This window comes from Pyrus communis, chromosome 1 (genome assembly GCF_963583255.1).
Source record: "Pyrus communis chromosome 1, drPyrComm1.1, whole genome shotgun sequence".
Taxonomy (NCBI): domain Eukaryota; kingdom Viridiplantae; phylum Streptophyta; class Magnoliopsida; order Rosales; family Rosaceae; genus Pyrus; species Pyrus communis.
Genome location: NC_084803.1, coordinates 16,067,843 through 16,083,253, shown reverse-complemented (window position 1 = coordinate 16,083,253; position 15,411 = coordinate 16,067,843). Strand labels below are relative to the sequence as shown.

Below are 15,411 nucleotides of genomic sequence, written 5' to 3'. Positions count from 1 at the left end.
GAAGTCCAGTGCTTTGAATGCTTTTCAAATTTACAAGGCTGAAGTTGAAAAACAGTTGGATAAGAAAATCAAAACTGTGAGGTCTGACAGAGGTGGTGAATACTATGGAAGATACACTGAACATGGAAGAAATCCAAGACTTTTTGCACTTTATCTGCAAAGTGAAGGAATTGTAGCTCAATATATAAATCATGGAACACCATAATAGAATGGTGTCTCTAAGAGAAAGAATCGTACCTTGAAGGATATGGTAAGGAGTATGATAAGCATTACCAACTTGCCAATGTTTCTATGGGGTGATGCAATTAAAATTGCAAACTATATCTGCAACAGCGCACCAAGCAAGTTTGTCACATCAACACCCTTTGAACTTTGGAACAACAGAAAGCCTAGCTTGTTACATTTGAGAATATGGGGATGTAAAGCAGAAGCAAGGGCATATAATCCTCATGAAAAGAAGTTAGACTCCAAAACTGTGAGTTGTTATTTCATTGGTTATCCACCAAGAACCCAAGGATATAGATTTTATTGTCCTGAAAATTCTATGCGTTTCATTAAGACAAATAAAGTGAAGTTCATAGAAGAGATGACAGAGGGAGTCTCAAATCATAGCTTGGTTTTTGAAGAACAAGATGAATCTTATTTTGCAAGAAAATGTAGAAGACACTGGTGTAGAGACTTCAAACACAAGTCACAATCTTTTCTTGCCACCAGTTACTAAGAATACTGAGAATGTTGTGCAAAATGATTTAATGGATGTCACTGATAACACCATAGGAAACATGGAAGAACCAAATGTCACTAATGATGCTCCATATGAACCAGTACAAGTCACAGAACCAATTCCTGAAGTCTTTGCACCTGTGCTTCGAAAATCTACAAGACTAAGGAAGTTAGCCATCTCAAATGATTTTGTGCTGTATTTGAGTGAAGCAGATATTAATATTGGTGAACCTGCAACTTATAAAGAGGCTATAAGTGGATTGCAGCAAGAAGAGTGGGTGAAAGCCTTGGAGAGTGAACTTGAATCCATGAAAAAGAATACAGTGTGGGAACTTGCAGTGCTACCAAAGGGAGCAAAACCGATCAGATGTAAGTGGGTATATAAGACCAAGAAGGACTCCAAGGGAGAAATTGAAAGATTTAAGGCTAGACTTGTAGCCAAGGGATACACTCAACAAGAAGGAATTGATTACACTGAGACATTCTCACCAGTCTCAATAAAATATTCATTTAGGTTTGTAATGGCTTTGGTGGCTCACTATGATCTTCATTTACATCAAATGGATGTAAAAACTGCATTCCTAAATGACAGTTTGGAGGAAGAAATTTATATGCAATAGCCTGAGGGATTCATTAATGCTGATAGTAAGGAATTGGTCTGCAAACTCAGGAGGTCGATTTATGGCCTAAAAAAAGCCTCAAGACAATGCTACTTGAGGTTTGATGAAGTCATGCAATCACACGGTTTTATTGAGAATTCGGAAGATGTGTGTATATATTTTAAATCCAGTGGGAGAAACTCCACCATATTGGTGTTTTACGTGGATGATATTTTCATAGCAAGCACTAACCTAACTTTGCTGCGTGAAACTAAAATACTACTCAGTGACAACTTTGAGATGAAGGACATGGGTGAAGCCTCTTATGTCTTGGGAATCGAAATCACTCGTGACAAAAACAGAGGACTACTTGGGTTATCACAGAAGAGGTATATTGAGAAAATACTCAAGAGGTACAATATGTCAACATGCAGTGGCTGTGATGTACTGATGCGTGATTTATACGCACACAAATTAAACCCTCTTTTTGACAATTGTAGTATAGATATAAGTAGGGATCGTTCTTAACCGGGGATTAGGAGGGATTGCAAAATCACTTGGAAACTGACTCAAAAACGTATAATAAAGTTTAAAACACTAAACTAGACTCAAAGAATGCAAAACTAAACACTTAAAACACTAAAACAAACCAAAAGATTCAAACAGCACCCAAAACACTCAAAACTGCCTTAAAAACACAATCTGGGCAGTTTTGAGCACTTTGACTACTTTGGACGAATTTGGGAAATAAATTGATTCAAAACACTTAGAAACACAAACTAAGACACTTTCTAACTAAATTGGACAATAAAGTAAAGGGGGATTGAGTTTTGGACGAAATTAAACTAAATGCACAGATTGCAAATTAAAGCAGAATGTAAATATGAATTTGATGGAATTGAATGGATGGGAAACTAGCTAAGGGGTTCATCTCCATACATGTTATACTTGCATATAAAACGATTTCCAATTGTTTTTCAATAAACCATGAATTCTCAACGCCCCAGATTAACCGTGAATTGCACTAATTAACCCTCAGATTTTCCTAACGTTATTGAATTGGATGATTACATACGACAACCCAAGGTATTCCCCACAAGTTCCCTACATGAATTGCATAATAGAGATACAAGCAAGAATCATTAAGTTCTTTGAAAACCATAAGCATTGACGAAGCACTCGTTACTATGAATTGCATGAAACTTATGCCAAGAATTTACTTAACGCAATTGAGATCATCAACTTTTACTACTTGTGAATATAAGTTTGTAACGATTAGGTGAAACTTCCTTATATCCTAGCATTAGATTTACGCATGATAATTAAGCGTGCACTCTCAACCAACACACACAAATCAATGTAATTCACATAGATAAGTAAATTGAATTCACAACTTATGAAACGCAATTAGAAGTAATCAAATCATATTGCAAGCATAAACATGTATTTCGAATCCCCCCCTTAGCCAAAGGGGGGGTTTAGTTCCTCATACGTACAAGACAAAGATAAGTAAATTTAACCATTGAAATCAAGGAAAAGGAAACACCTAAAAATTCCAACAACTCAAACTTGAATTGTATAAACATTTAGGCCCTCTTCTCCTCCTCTTTGTTGCAGCACAAGGTCTAAGGACAGGTTTAGGGCCTTAGGTGTATGGATGCATGGTTATGGAGGGATGTAGTAGTGTTTAGGGGAAGGGGATGGTGCGGCAAAGCTTAAAACTAAGGTGAAAGGTGTTTGGTGGCTGTGGCAAGGGTGTGGAGAGGTTTGGACGAATTTCTGGAATGAATGAATGTGTATGAGAGGTGGTGATCTGATCTAGGGGTTAATATGAGTATATATAGGCACTTAAAACCCTAGGGTAATCAGATATGGACTTGAATTAATTAATGGGAGAGCATGGGAGTGACAGCTAGGGTGAATGATTAAAGGGTGCTGCTAGGTTGGAAAGGTGTGTGGATTGGCTGGAATGAAGGGAGTAATGCACGGCAAAGGGTGAATGGGTGATGGGATGCACGGTTTTGGGAGAGAATGGGAGTGCATGTGGCTGCAATGGATTAAAGAATGGGAGTGCATGTGGCTGCAATGGATTAAAGGATGGGAGTGCATGTGGCTGCAATGGATTAAAGGATGAGAGTGCATGTGGCTGAATTATGAAGAGTGAATTCATGTAGGGTGCGGCTATGGTGGGAAATTTTGGGTAGAAAATATCCTAAGGTTTATTACATAATTTAGGAAAGGATTGGACCCCCAAATCCCTAAGGAAAAGGAGATATGAAATCAGAAATCAAAGGAAAAAGGGAAAGTAACTTGCGGCATTGAATTGTAAGAAAGGGAATGTGTTTTAAGGCTGAAATTAGGGAAGGATTTAGGATAGAAAAAGTATGTAAAGTGTGGCTGAGATTAAGGTAAAAAGGAATGTAGTTTAATGACATAGAATAGGCAACAAAGACCTCTCTTGCACGGCAAGGAAGGGAACCACTTATGGAAGGCCACGGCAAGGCAATTAGGTTGCAAGGAAAACTTGATTTGTGTTCTAAAATGCATAGGAGTCTTCAATGTTGCTCAAACATAAGATCTTTAGGTCTTCAATTTCGTCCATTCCTTTTGCTCCAAACATAAGCTATCCATTCCAAGTCCAATTTTGCTCCAAAATGCTCCAAAATGCATCTTTTTGCTTCCTTAGCCATATGAACCTAAAAACACACGAAAATGGCTTAAACGACTAAAACAACTATGAATTAACAATATAAATGCACGAAAACAAGCTAAGTAAGTCGCTTAAATATGCTCCTATCAAATTCCCCCACACTTAGCTTTTGCTAGTCCTCGAGCAAAACAAAACGAAAGAAACTAAAAACAAACCAAAACACATTCTAAACCTTCCAACATGTATCTCAGGGATTTCAAACGAACATGACACAATATAGAACATCATTCCCACGACATTTAGCTTACTTTACACTTCAACAAACACTTAATCATAGTTACCACTTATTATTTCACATTTAATCAATTAAAACAACATTTTCAATGTAGTAACATGCCTTAGAGAATTCCCTCAATTCCTTACTAGAATGCACTCAATTTTCACATAGATTTTCTAACTCCACACCCTACACTAGGTATATGTGAGGAGATTGATGTAAATATGAATTCTAACACTCACATATGTTATATCAAAGAAAGCATTTTCTGGATTTACGACAATGACATGAATATGATCTCATGAATGGAATGCTACTACTTAGAATGAGAACCAGTGATTCCATATGCTCATACCAAATTCAAACTCCACAAATTGAACACATAACATCAAGATAGAAGTTGAGGGTTGTAACGGGGCTAAGGGTAATGGTTTAACAAAGAAAGGTAAAGTAAAACAAAGGTTCTTAAAGTAATAGGAAGCGAAGTAATGAAATTGACACTTAAACTCACTTTTAATGGCAGAAATCAACTTTTAAACACAAGGAAAGATTCATGCAACAACTAGGGTCAAATTCACTCTTTTGGACCCTTCCTTCAATAACCAATACTTGTGAGATCATTCTCACTTATTTTTCAACTCTTTTTCTTTCTTTTCAACACTTTTCTAATTTCTTTTTATTTTTCCACGAATTTTTTTCTTTTTTTTCTTTATTTCATTCTTTGGCCGTGCCCTATTATCTTCCCCCACACTTATTTTCTGCAATATATTGATCAAAAGGAGTTCATTCTAAGTCATGCTTCACTATCCTTTAAGAATAAGGGTATGGAAAGTCCTAATCTAGGCTAGGTGAGGATAATGTGGTTAACAAAGAAAATAAGCTTGAAAAGGCTCAAAAGGGGTAATCCTACAATACATGTGAAAAGGGATAGGCTTTTTGGCTTTGGCTTGACTAACAACTTCATCTTATTGTATGTTATGCAATCAATATCATGCTTTGAATGAATTGGGCATGAGTTCTAGTATTTGGAACTACAATGAAATGCATTCCAAGTAGCAACCAAGCAAAGAATGATGAGATCATGCAACGACTTTAGAAAACAAGAAGTTACAGATTTATACTCTCCAAAGAACGTTATAGGCTCAAGTCTCACAAGGATGTAGCTTTAGGTTAAGTTCCTTCGTTCAAGCATGTTACAAAAACAGATTTTCTCTTTGTAATTACATGTGAATTCATAAGCTATAACCATAACCAAGCATAAACCAAAGCATAAATCAACTTCCAGCCATGTTTACAACATTCTTTAATAGTCATGTAATTTAAAACCAAATCCTCATCATTGTGTTGGAAGGTGACCTAAGACGCAAACAAACACACAAAAACAACTTTAAAACAACTCTTTTTGGGGTTTTTCAAAACTTTTTTGCAATTTTTTTTTGTAAATTTTCGGATTTTCTGATCCAAACACATAAAAACACTTCAAAACACACTTAAAACACTTAAAAACAGTGAGAAACAACATTATAAGTGATAGGTGATAAAATCCCACGAAAATCATGTAAAATCATACAAAAACACTTGTTTACCCCCCCACACTTAAATCAAACATTGTCCTCAATGTTTCAAGCATAGACTCACACAAATAACAAACAAACAAACAAAACAACATCTAACAACCTAACATGGCAGAAACAAAATCAACAACAAAGAGAAGAGTTTAGGAACGCAAATCTGGAATTGGAGTGCTTTCTCGGTCTTCCTTTGTTGAATGCATGGGTTGCCTCCCAAGTAGCGCTTGCTTTAACGTCGTACAACCGGACGAATACGCCATGCTAGGCTTCACTAGTAGTACCCACGGCATGGAGGGGTACATCATCCACCACATGCTCCTCGAAGTTCTCGTAGTAAGGCTTTAAACGGTGTCCATTCACTTTAAATTTATGTCCCGTCTTCAAGCTTTGAATTTGGACTGCACCATGAGGAAAGACATTAGTAATAACAAAAGGACCTATCCATTTAGAACGTAACTTACCTGGGAACAAGCGAAGGCGAGAATTGAAAAGTAACACTTTCTGCCCTATTGAGAATGTCTTGCTCCGAATCATCCTGTCATGGTAAGCCTTTGTTTTCTCTTTGTAAATGCGCGCGTTCTCATAAGCCTCATTCCTTATCTCCTCCAGCTCATTCAATTGAAGCTTCCTATGAACTCCAGCAGCATCAATGTCCATATTGAATGTCTTTACGGCCCAATGTGCTTTATGCTCCAATTCAACGGGAAGATGGCATGGTTTCCCATAAATGAGCCAAAATGGAGACATTCCAATTGGTGTTTTGTAGGCGGTACGATATGCCCACAACGCGTCATTCAAATGCAAGCTCCAATCCTTCCGAGTTGGCCCAACAGTCTTTTCTAAAATCTGCTTGATTTCTCGATTAGAAACCTCGGCTTGCCCACTTGTTTGAGGATGATAAGGTGTTGCCACCTTATGTGTGACATTGTACTTCTTGAGCAACGCCTCTATGGTCCGATTACAAAAGTGAGAGCCTCCATCACTTATAAGAACCCTTGGCATTCCAAATCTTGCAAATATGTTAGTTTTCACAAATTCTGCAACCACTTTGGAATCATTAGTACGGGTGGCTTTAGCTTCCACCCATTTCGAAACATAATCAACCGCAAGTAAAATATAAACACAACCATAAGATGAAGGAAAAGGACCCATAAAATCAATGCCCCAAACATCAAAGATTTCGACAGAAAAGATGGGATGTTGCGGCATTTGGTCTTTGGCACCTATATTGCCCGTCCTTTGACAACGATCACAAATCACACAAAAAGTTCTAGCATCCTTAAATATAGTAGGCCAATAAAATCCACATTCTAAAACTTTATGTGCTGTTCTTTGAGTGCCGAAATGATCCCCACATGCATAAGTGTGACATAAAGTTAAAATTGAATTAAACTCCGTTTCATGAACACACCTACGTAAAATCTGATCAGGGCAATATTTCCACAAATATGGGTCATCCCACACATAAAAACGTGCATCCTTTTTAAGTTTATCACTTTGTTGCTTGTTTAGGGTGCTTGGAACTTGTTTAGACACTAAATAGTTCACTAAATCGGCATACCATGGTGCACTTACCTCGATGGACAGCAACTGCTCATCTGGGAATGTCTCTGGGATAGGCACGGCATCCTCCTCATGCACCAAACAGCTTAAGTGGTCAGCCACCACGTTTTCACTTCCTTTCTTGTCCCGGATTTCGATGTCGAACTCTTGAAGTAGGAGCATCCAACGAATAAGTCTTGGTTTGGCCTCCTTCTTCGTAAGTAAGTACTTCAATGCTGCATGATCAGAATAGATTATCACTTTAGTACCAAGTAAATAAGAATGAAACTTATCTAAAGCAAAAACAACAGCAAGAAGTTCTTTTTCCGTTGTGGAGTAGTTCAATTGAGCATCATTTAGGGTCCGAGATGCATAGTATATGACATGCGGCTGCTTGTTCTTCCGTTGGCCTAAAACAGCTCCTAATGCATAATCTGAGGCATCACACATAAGCTCAAAAGGAAGGCTCCAATCTGGTGGAACTATGATAGGGGCCGAAGTAAGCATCTCCTTTAGGTGTTTGAAGGCCTTCTCACATTCCTCGTCGAACTTGAATGGCACCTCCTTTTGGAGAAGTCGGCATAGGGGTTGGGAAATCTTAGAAAAGTCTTTGATGAATCGCCTATAAAATCCTGCATGTCCAAGAAAAGAACGAACCTCTCTAACCGAAGTAGGAGAGGGTAAGTAGCGTACAAGATCTATTTTGGATTTATCCACTTCAATACCCTTGGCCGAAATAATATGTCCTAGAACTATTCCTTGTTTTACCATAAAATGACATTTTTCCCAATTTAAAACAAGGTTAGTTTCAATGCATCGTTTTAAGATTAATGTGAGATTATCTAAACAATCATCAAACGAATCACCAAACACGCTAAAATCATCCATGAAAATTTCAATAATCTTTTCTACAAAATCTGAAAAGATACTTACCATGCATCTTTGGAAGGTGGCTGGTGCATTACATAAACCAAATGGCATTCGACGATAAGCAAAAGTACCAAATGGACAAGTAAAAGTAGTCTTTTCTTGATCATCTGGAGCTATAACAATTTGATTATATCCCGAATAACCATCAAGAAAACAATAAAAAGAATGACCGGCTAACCTTTCAAGCATTTGATCAATGAATGGCAAAGGGAAGTGATCTTTCCTTGTGGTGGCGTTAAGCTTCCTATAGTCAATGCACACTCTCCAACCTGTTTGGATACGAGTTGGCACAAGCTCATTCTCGGCATTCTTCACCACAGTCACTCTGGATTTCTTGGGCACAACTTGAACCGGTGAAACCCAACGGCTATCCGAGATAGGATAGATCACCCCACAATCTAGAAGCTTGATAATCACCTTTTTCACAACTTCCATCATTGGAGGGTTGAGCCGGCGTTGAGCCTCTCTAGTTGGTTTAGCCCCCTCATCTAGAAGTATGCGATGCATGCAAGTTGTAGGACTAATACCCTTGATGTCGGCCAAGGTCCATCCTATGGCCGTTTTGTGCTCTTTCAACACCCGAATCAATTTCTCCTCCTCCATTGACGTGAGGGATGAGGAAACTATGACGGGCAACGTCTCATTCTCTCCCAAATAGACATACTTCAAATGATCCGGCAATGGTTTAAGCTCAAGAATGGGTGCCTGAATCACTGAAGGTAACAACTTGTTAGTAGAAACAGGAATTTGAATTGGGTTTGGAGGCTTACCAAAGTGGTGTGGCAACGACTCAAGGGCAGCAACCATCTCGGCCTCATCTTCACATGTAGGCACGGCATGGAATTCCACATGCATGCCGTGGGTTTTATCCTCTCCTACCCCTTCGGTTTTAAGTCCCATTCCTTTGGTAATGGTCGTTTCAAGGGGGTCCCTCTCCAAGGAGTCAAGATAATCCTGCGCCAATGAATCAAATATATCAATAGAAAAACAAGAATGATCATCTTTAGGGTATTTTATAGTTTCAGAAAGATTGAAATCAATAACTTCCCCATCAAATTCCATTGATAATGTCCCCTTGAACACGTCTATCTTGGTGCGGGCCGTTTTCATGAAAGGTCTCCCAAGGAGGATCGGCAATGGGGTAGAATGGGCCGAATCTTCCATGTCAAGCACATAGAAGTCCGCTGGGAAAATTAAATTGTTAACCTGCACCAAAACATCTTCCAAAACTCCTTTTGGATATGCATTAGAACGATCGGCTAATTGAATAATCACACCATCATTTTTAAGCTCTCCTAAGTTCATAGATGCATAAATTGAATAAGGCATGACATTAATTGACGCTCCTAAGTCTAACATAGCATGTTCAAACTTAGTATTTCCAATAACACAAGGAATTGTAAAACTACCCGGATCTTTGCATTTAGGTGGTAGTTTCCTTTGTAGCATTGCAGACACATTCTCACTTACCTGGACCACCTCCTTGTTTGAAATCCTCTTCCTCGTTGTGCAAAGCTCTTTTAAGAACTTGGCATACTTAGGGACTTGCTTGATTGCATCAAGGAGCGGAATGTTGACTTGAACTTTCCTAAAGGTTTCCAGAATGTCCTTTTCACTCTCCTCCTTCTTTGATTGCCTAAACCTGCTAGGAAAGGGCACGTTTAGTAGAATAGAACTTGTCAAAGTCGAATTTGGACTTACCTTAGGCGTGTTGGACGGTTTTGGCACAATAGGGGGCTGCGGCAAAGTTTCTTTCACCCTTGCCGTGGCCTTCTTTGCTTGTACCTCCTCTTCTTGCAGCAACACGTCCTCTTCTTGACTTGTTTTGGACGGGCTTGGGGTGGTTCCGACCTTCTTACCACTTCTCAACATGATTGCCTTGGCAGATTCGAATCCTCCCTTTGGATTGACAATGGTTGAGCTAGGGAGCTTGCCTTGGTCTCGGAATTGTCCTACAAACTCCGCAATCTGCCCAATTTGTTTCTCCAAGTGATCCACCCTTTTGTCTTGGTTTTGCATGGCTTTAGTTTGATTCTCTTGCCCCTGAGACAAATTGGTAAGTAACTTAAGAAGTGTTTCATTGTCCAATGACGTACCTTGATTGATTTGGGCAGGTTGTGCTTGGTTTGGATTGGGGCCGAATGGCTTGGTGTAAAACCCCGGGGGTTGTTGTCTAAAGCCTCCTTGTTGTTGAGGTTGTTGAGGCTCTCTCCATTTGAAGTTTGGATGGTCTCTCCAACCCGGATTGTATGTGTTGGAATATGGATCATTCTTTGGTTGATTGTGGCTTGGAAATCCAATGGCATTTGCACTCTCCCATCCCCCATTCTCAATCAATTGAGGGCACCTTTCCGAAGGGTGTCCTTGGATAGAACATACACCACATACAATCGGTCCTTGTATCTTCATTCCTTCGGCCATCTGAGACACAATAGAAGTAAGATTAGCTAACTGAGATTGAATATCGGATTGAGAACTTACCTCATTCAAGTGTTGCCGTGGGGGGTCCCTTTGCCCAAGTCCTTCATATTGTTGTGCATTTAGAGCACGGTTTGCAATTAGGGTCTTGGCTGCCATAGGAGTTTTGTCCACCAATGCACCTCCCGCCGAAGCATCGAGCATTTGCCTTTCAATAGGAAGAAGGCCCTCATAGAAGTATTGAAGGAGAAGCTCCTCCTTCATTTGATGTTAAGGACATGATGCAACAAGGGCTTTAAAACGCTCGTAGTATGCCGGAAAAGATTCTCCTTGACTTTGTTGGATTCCGCTAATTTTCTTCCTCAAGAGAATGACTCTTGAAGTAGGGAAGAACTTCTCCAAGAACGCTCTCTTCATGCTCTCCCAAGAAGTAACGGTCCCGGGTGCCAATTCATAAAGCCAATCCTTAGCCTTTTCCACAAGAGAGAATGGAAAAGCTTTCATCTTCAAAATATTCCCATCAACGTTAATGGGTGTCATGCTTGAGCATACAACTTCAAACTCCTTCAAATGCTTGTTTGGATCTTCCATGGACAGCCCATGGTACTTGGGAATATGATGCAGCAAGCTTGACTTCAATTCGAATTCATCGGTCTTGCCTTGGGCCGCCCTAGGATATTGAATGCATAATGGCATGGCATTATCTAATCCCGAGGTAGAAAGCTCCTTGATTGTTCGATTCTCTATCGCCATGACCTGTTCTTCTTCCTCCACTTCTTCTTCTTCAGATTCGGCCTCAGAACTAGAACTAGGTGGATTAGGTTCTGGTTGCTTCCTCTTTCTTCTCAAAGTTCGTTCAAAATCGTCGTCAAACTCCAAGATATTCTCACGAACGAGATGAGAACTACGAGTCATACACTTGTACCTAGAACAATGAAGCAAAAGAATTTAGCAACTCTCTTAGAAGCACGGCGAACACACCCAAAACAAGGAATATGTCACGGCACACAAACAAAAGCAAACAGATTATGCACGGCAAACACAAAAAAAAATAAAAAGAAAGAACAAATACACACACTCGACTCTTGACCTTAAGACACACTTTGACCCGCCACAAACACAAGGGATTAGCAAGTTTGCTAATCCCCGGCAACGGCGCCAAAATTTGATGCGTGATTTATACGCACACAAATTAAACCCTCTTTTTGACAATTGTAGTATAGATATAAGTAGGGATCGTTCTTAACCGGGGATTAGGAGGGATTGCAAAATCACTTGGAAACTGACTCAAAAACGTAAAATAAAGTTTAAAACACTAAACTAGACTCAAAGAATGCAAAACTAAACACTTAAAACACTAAAACAAACCAAAAGATTCAAACAGCACCCAAAACACTCAAAACTGCCTTAAAAACACAATCTGGGCAGTTTTGAGCACTTTGACTACTTTGGACGAATTTGGGAAATAAATTGATTCAAAACACTTAGAAACAAAAACTAAGACACTTTCTAACTAAATTGGACAATAAAGTAAAGGGGGATTGAGTTTTGGACGAAATTAAACTAAATGCACAGATTGCAAATTAAAGCAGAATGTAAATATGAATTTGATGGAATTGAATGGATGGGAAGCTAGCTAAGGGGTTCATCTCCATACATGTTATACTTGCATATAAAATGATTTCCAATTGTTTTTCAATAAACCATGAATTCTCAACGCCCCAGATTAACCGTGAATTGCACTAATTAACCCTCAGATTTTCCTAACGTTATTGAATTGGATGATTGCATACGACAACCCAAGGCATTCCCCACAAATTCCCTACATGAATTGCATAATAGAGATACAAGCAAGAATCATTAAGTTCTTTGAAAACCATAAGCATTGACGAAGCACTCGTTACTATGAATTGCATGAAACTTATGCCAAGAATTTACTTAACGCAATTGAGATCATCAACTTTTACTACTTGTGAATATAAGTTTGTAACGATTAGTTGAAACTTCCTTATATCCTAGCATTAGATTTACGCATGATAATTAAGCGTGCACTCTCAACCAACACACACAAATCAATGTAATTCACATAGATAAGTAAATTGAATTCACAACTTATGAAACGCAATTAGAAGTAATCAAATCATATTGCAAGCATAAACATATATTTCGAATCCCCCCCCTAGCAAGGTGGGTTTAGTTCCTCATACGTACAAGACAAAGATAAGTAAATTTAACCATTGAAATCAAGGAAAAGGAAACACCTAAAAATTCCAACAACTCAAACTTGAATTGTATGAACGTTTAGGCCCTCTTCTCCTCCTCTTTGTTGCAGCACAAGGTCTAAGGACAGGTTTAGGGCCTTAGGTGTATGGATGCATGGTTATGGAGGGATGTAGTAGTGTTTAGGGGAAGGGGATGGTGCGGCAAAGCTTAAAACTAAGGAGAAAGGTGTTTGGTGGCTGTGGCAAGGGTGTGGAGAGGTTTGGACGAATTTCTGGAATGAATGAATGTGTATGAGGTGGTGATCTGATCTAGGGGTTAATATGAGTATAAATAGGCACTTAAAACCCTAGGGTAATCAGATATGGACTTGAATTAATTAATGGGAGAGCATGGGAGTGACAGCTAGGGTGAATGATTAAAGGGTGCTGCTAGGTTGGAAAGGTGTGTGGATTGGCTGGAATGAAGGGAGTAATGCACGGCAAAGGGTGAATGGGTGATGGGATGCACGGTTTTGGGAGAGAATGGGAGTGCATGTGGCTGCAATGGATTAAAGAATGGGAGTGCATGTGGCTGCAATGGATTAAAGGATGGGAGTGCATGTGGCTGCAATGGATTAAAGGATGGGAGTGCATGTGGCTGAATTATGAAGAGTGAATGCATGTAGGGTGCGGCTATGGTGGGAAATTTTGGGCAGAAAATATCCTAAGGTTTATTACATAATTTAGGAAAGGATTGGACCCCCAAATCCCTAAGGAAAAGGAGATATGAAATCAGAAATCAAAGGAAAAAGGGAAAGTAACTTGCGGCATTGAATTGTAAGAAAGGGAATGTGTTTTAAGGCTGAAATTAGGGAAGGATTTAGGATAGAAAAAGTATGTAAAGTGTGGCTGAGATTAAGGTAAAAAGGAATGTAGTTTAATGACATAGAATAGGCAACAAAGACCTCTCTTGCACGGCAAGGAAGGGAACCACTTATGGAAGGCCACGGCAAGGCAATTAGGTTGCAAGGAAAACTTAATTTGTGTTCTAAAATGCATAGGAGTCTTCAATGTTGCTCAAACATAAGATCTTTAGGTCTTCAATTTCGTCCATTCCTTTTGCTCCAAACATAAGCTATCCATTCCAAGTCCAATTTTGCTCCAAAATGCTCCAAAATGCATCTTTTTGCTTCCTTAGCCATATGAACCTAAAAACACACGAAAATGGCTTAAACGACTAAAACAACTATGAATTAACAATATAAATGCACGAAAACAAGCTAAGTAAGTCGCCTAAATATGCTCCTATCATGTACTAGTAACAAAAGGGGATAAGTTGAGTAAACTGCAAAGTCCCAAAACTGAAGCTGAAAAGCTTGAGACGAATGATAAACCATATGCTTCAGTCGTAAGGAGCCTAATGTATGCACAAGTATGCACCAGACCTGACATTGCTTTTGCATTGAGGTTGCTAGGGAGATATCAGTCGAATCCTGGACATGCTTATTGGATTGCAGCAAAGAAGGTGCTCAGATATTTGCAGAAAACCAAAGACTATAAATTGGTATACAAGAAAAGTGATAAGCTCGAGTTGGTTGACTACTGTGATTCAGATTTCGCAGGATGTCAAGACTCATTCAAATCAACTTCTAGCTACATTTTTATGATGGCAGGAGTTGCAATCTTGTGGAAAAGTATGAAACAAAAGAACATAGCTACATCTACCATGATGGCAGAATCCATGGCCTGTTTTGAAGCTACTTCCCAGGCAGTATGGATTGGAAAGTTTATAGAGGGAATGAGAGTTCTCAATATTGTCACAAATTTGTTGCAGATATTTTGTGACAATACTGCTGCAGTTTTCTATTCGAAGAACAACAAGAGGTCTTATGGGACCAAACACATGCATATCAAGTACAAGTTGGTTAGGGAAAAGATTAAGCAAGGGTTCATAAAGATCAGCTATATTGATACTACATCAATGCTTGCAGATCCCTTGAGCAAGCCACTTTCAGTCATGTCTTTCAAGAAGCATGTAGAAAATATGGGATTGATCTCGAACTTTGATATGCTGAGTTAGTGGGAGTAGAAAACTATTTTTAATTTGCAGTAAAATAAGTGAGCTAAACTCACTGAGCTTTGAGTTTTGAGATGTGGTTTGTTTCCGAGGTTGGGTTTGAATAAATATTGTTTTTTTTTTTTTAATTATTTGTGTTCACATGATGCATGCATATTTAATTCTTTTGGCATATGTTTATTTTGGAATAATAAAAGTTTGCGTTGGCAAACATGCAGAATGCTTGAAAAGCATAACGTGTCATTTTGGAATGATAAAAGGTTTGCATTGGCAAACATGTGGACTGCTTAAAAGCATAAGCGTGACTTTGGAATGGTAAAAAGTTTGCATTGATAAACATGTAGACCGTTTAAAAGCATAAGGTGTGACTTATGAAAGTTACGATAAAGTGGACCTGAGATGATACAGAGTAAGACAATTCTT

General features: G+C 38.9%; 1 protein-coding gene across 1 annotated transcript; it reads left to right on the top strand.

The window, feature by feature from the left end:
- Window positions 1-14,331: 14,331 nt before the first annotated feature.
- On the top strand, window positions 14,332-14,991 carry LOC137712600 (secreted RxLR effector protein 161-like). The gene has a single exon (XM_068451739.1). The coding sequence runs from the start codon at window positions 14,332-14,334 to the stop codon at window positions 14,989-14,991; it is 660 nt and encodes a 219-aa protein (XP_068307840.1).
- Window positions 14,992-15,411: the final 420 nt, after the last annotated feature.

Excerpts from the sequence above, each read along its gene's own strand:
- LOC137712600 (XM_068451739.1), top strand. The coding sequence starts at position 14,332 with ATGTATGCACAAGTATGCACCAGACCTGACATTGCTTTTGCATTGAGG.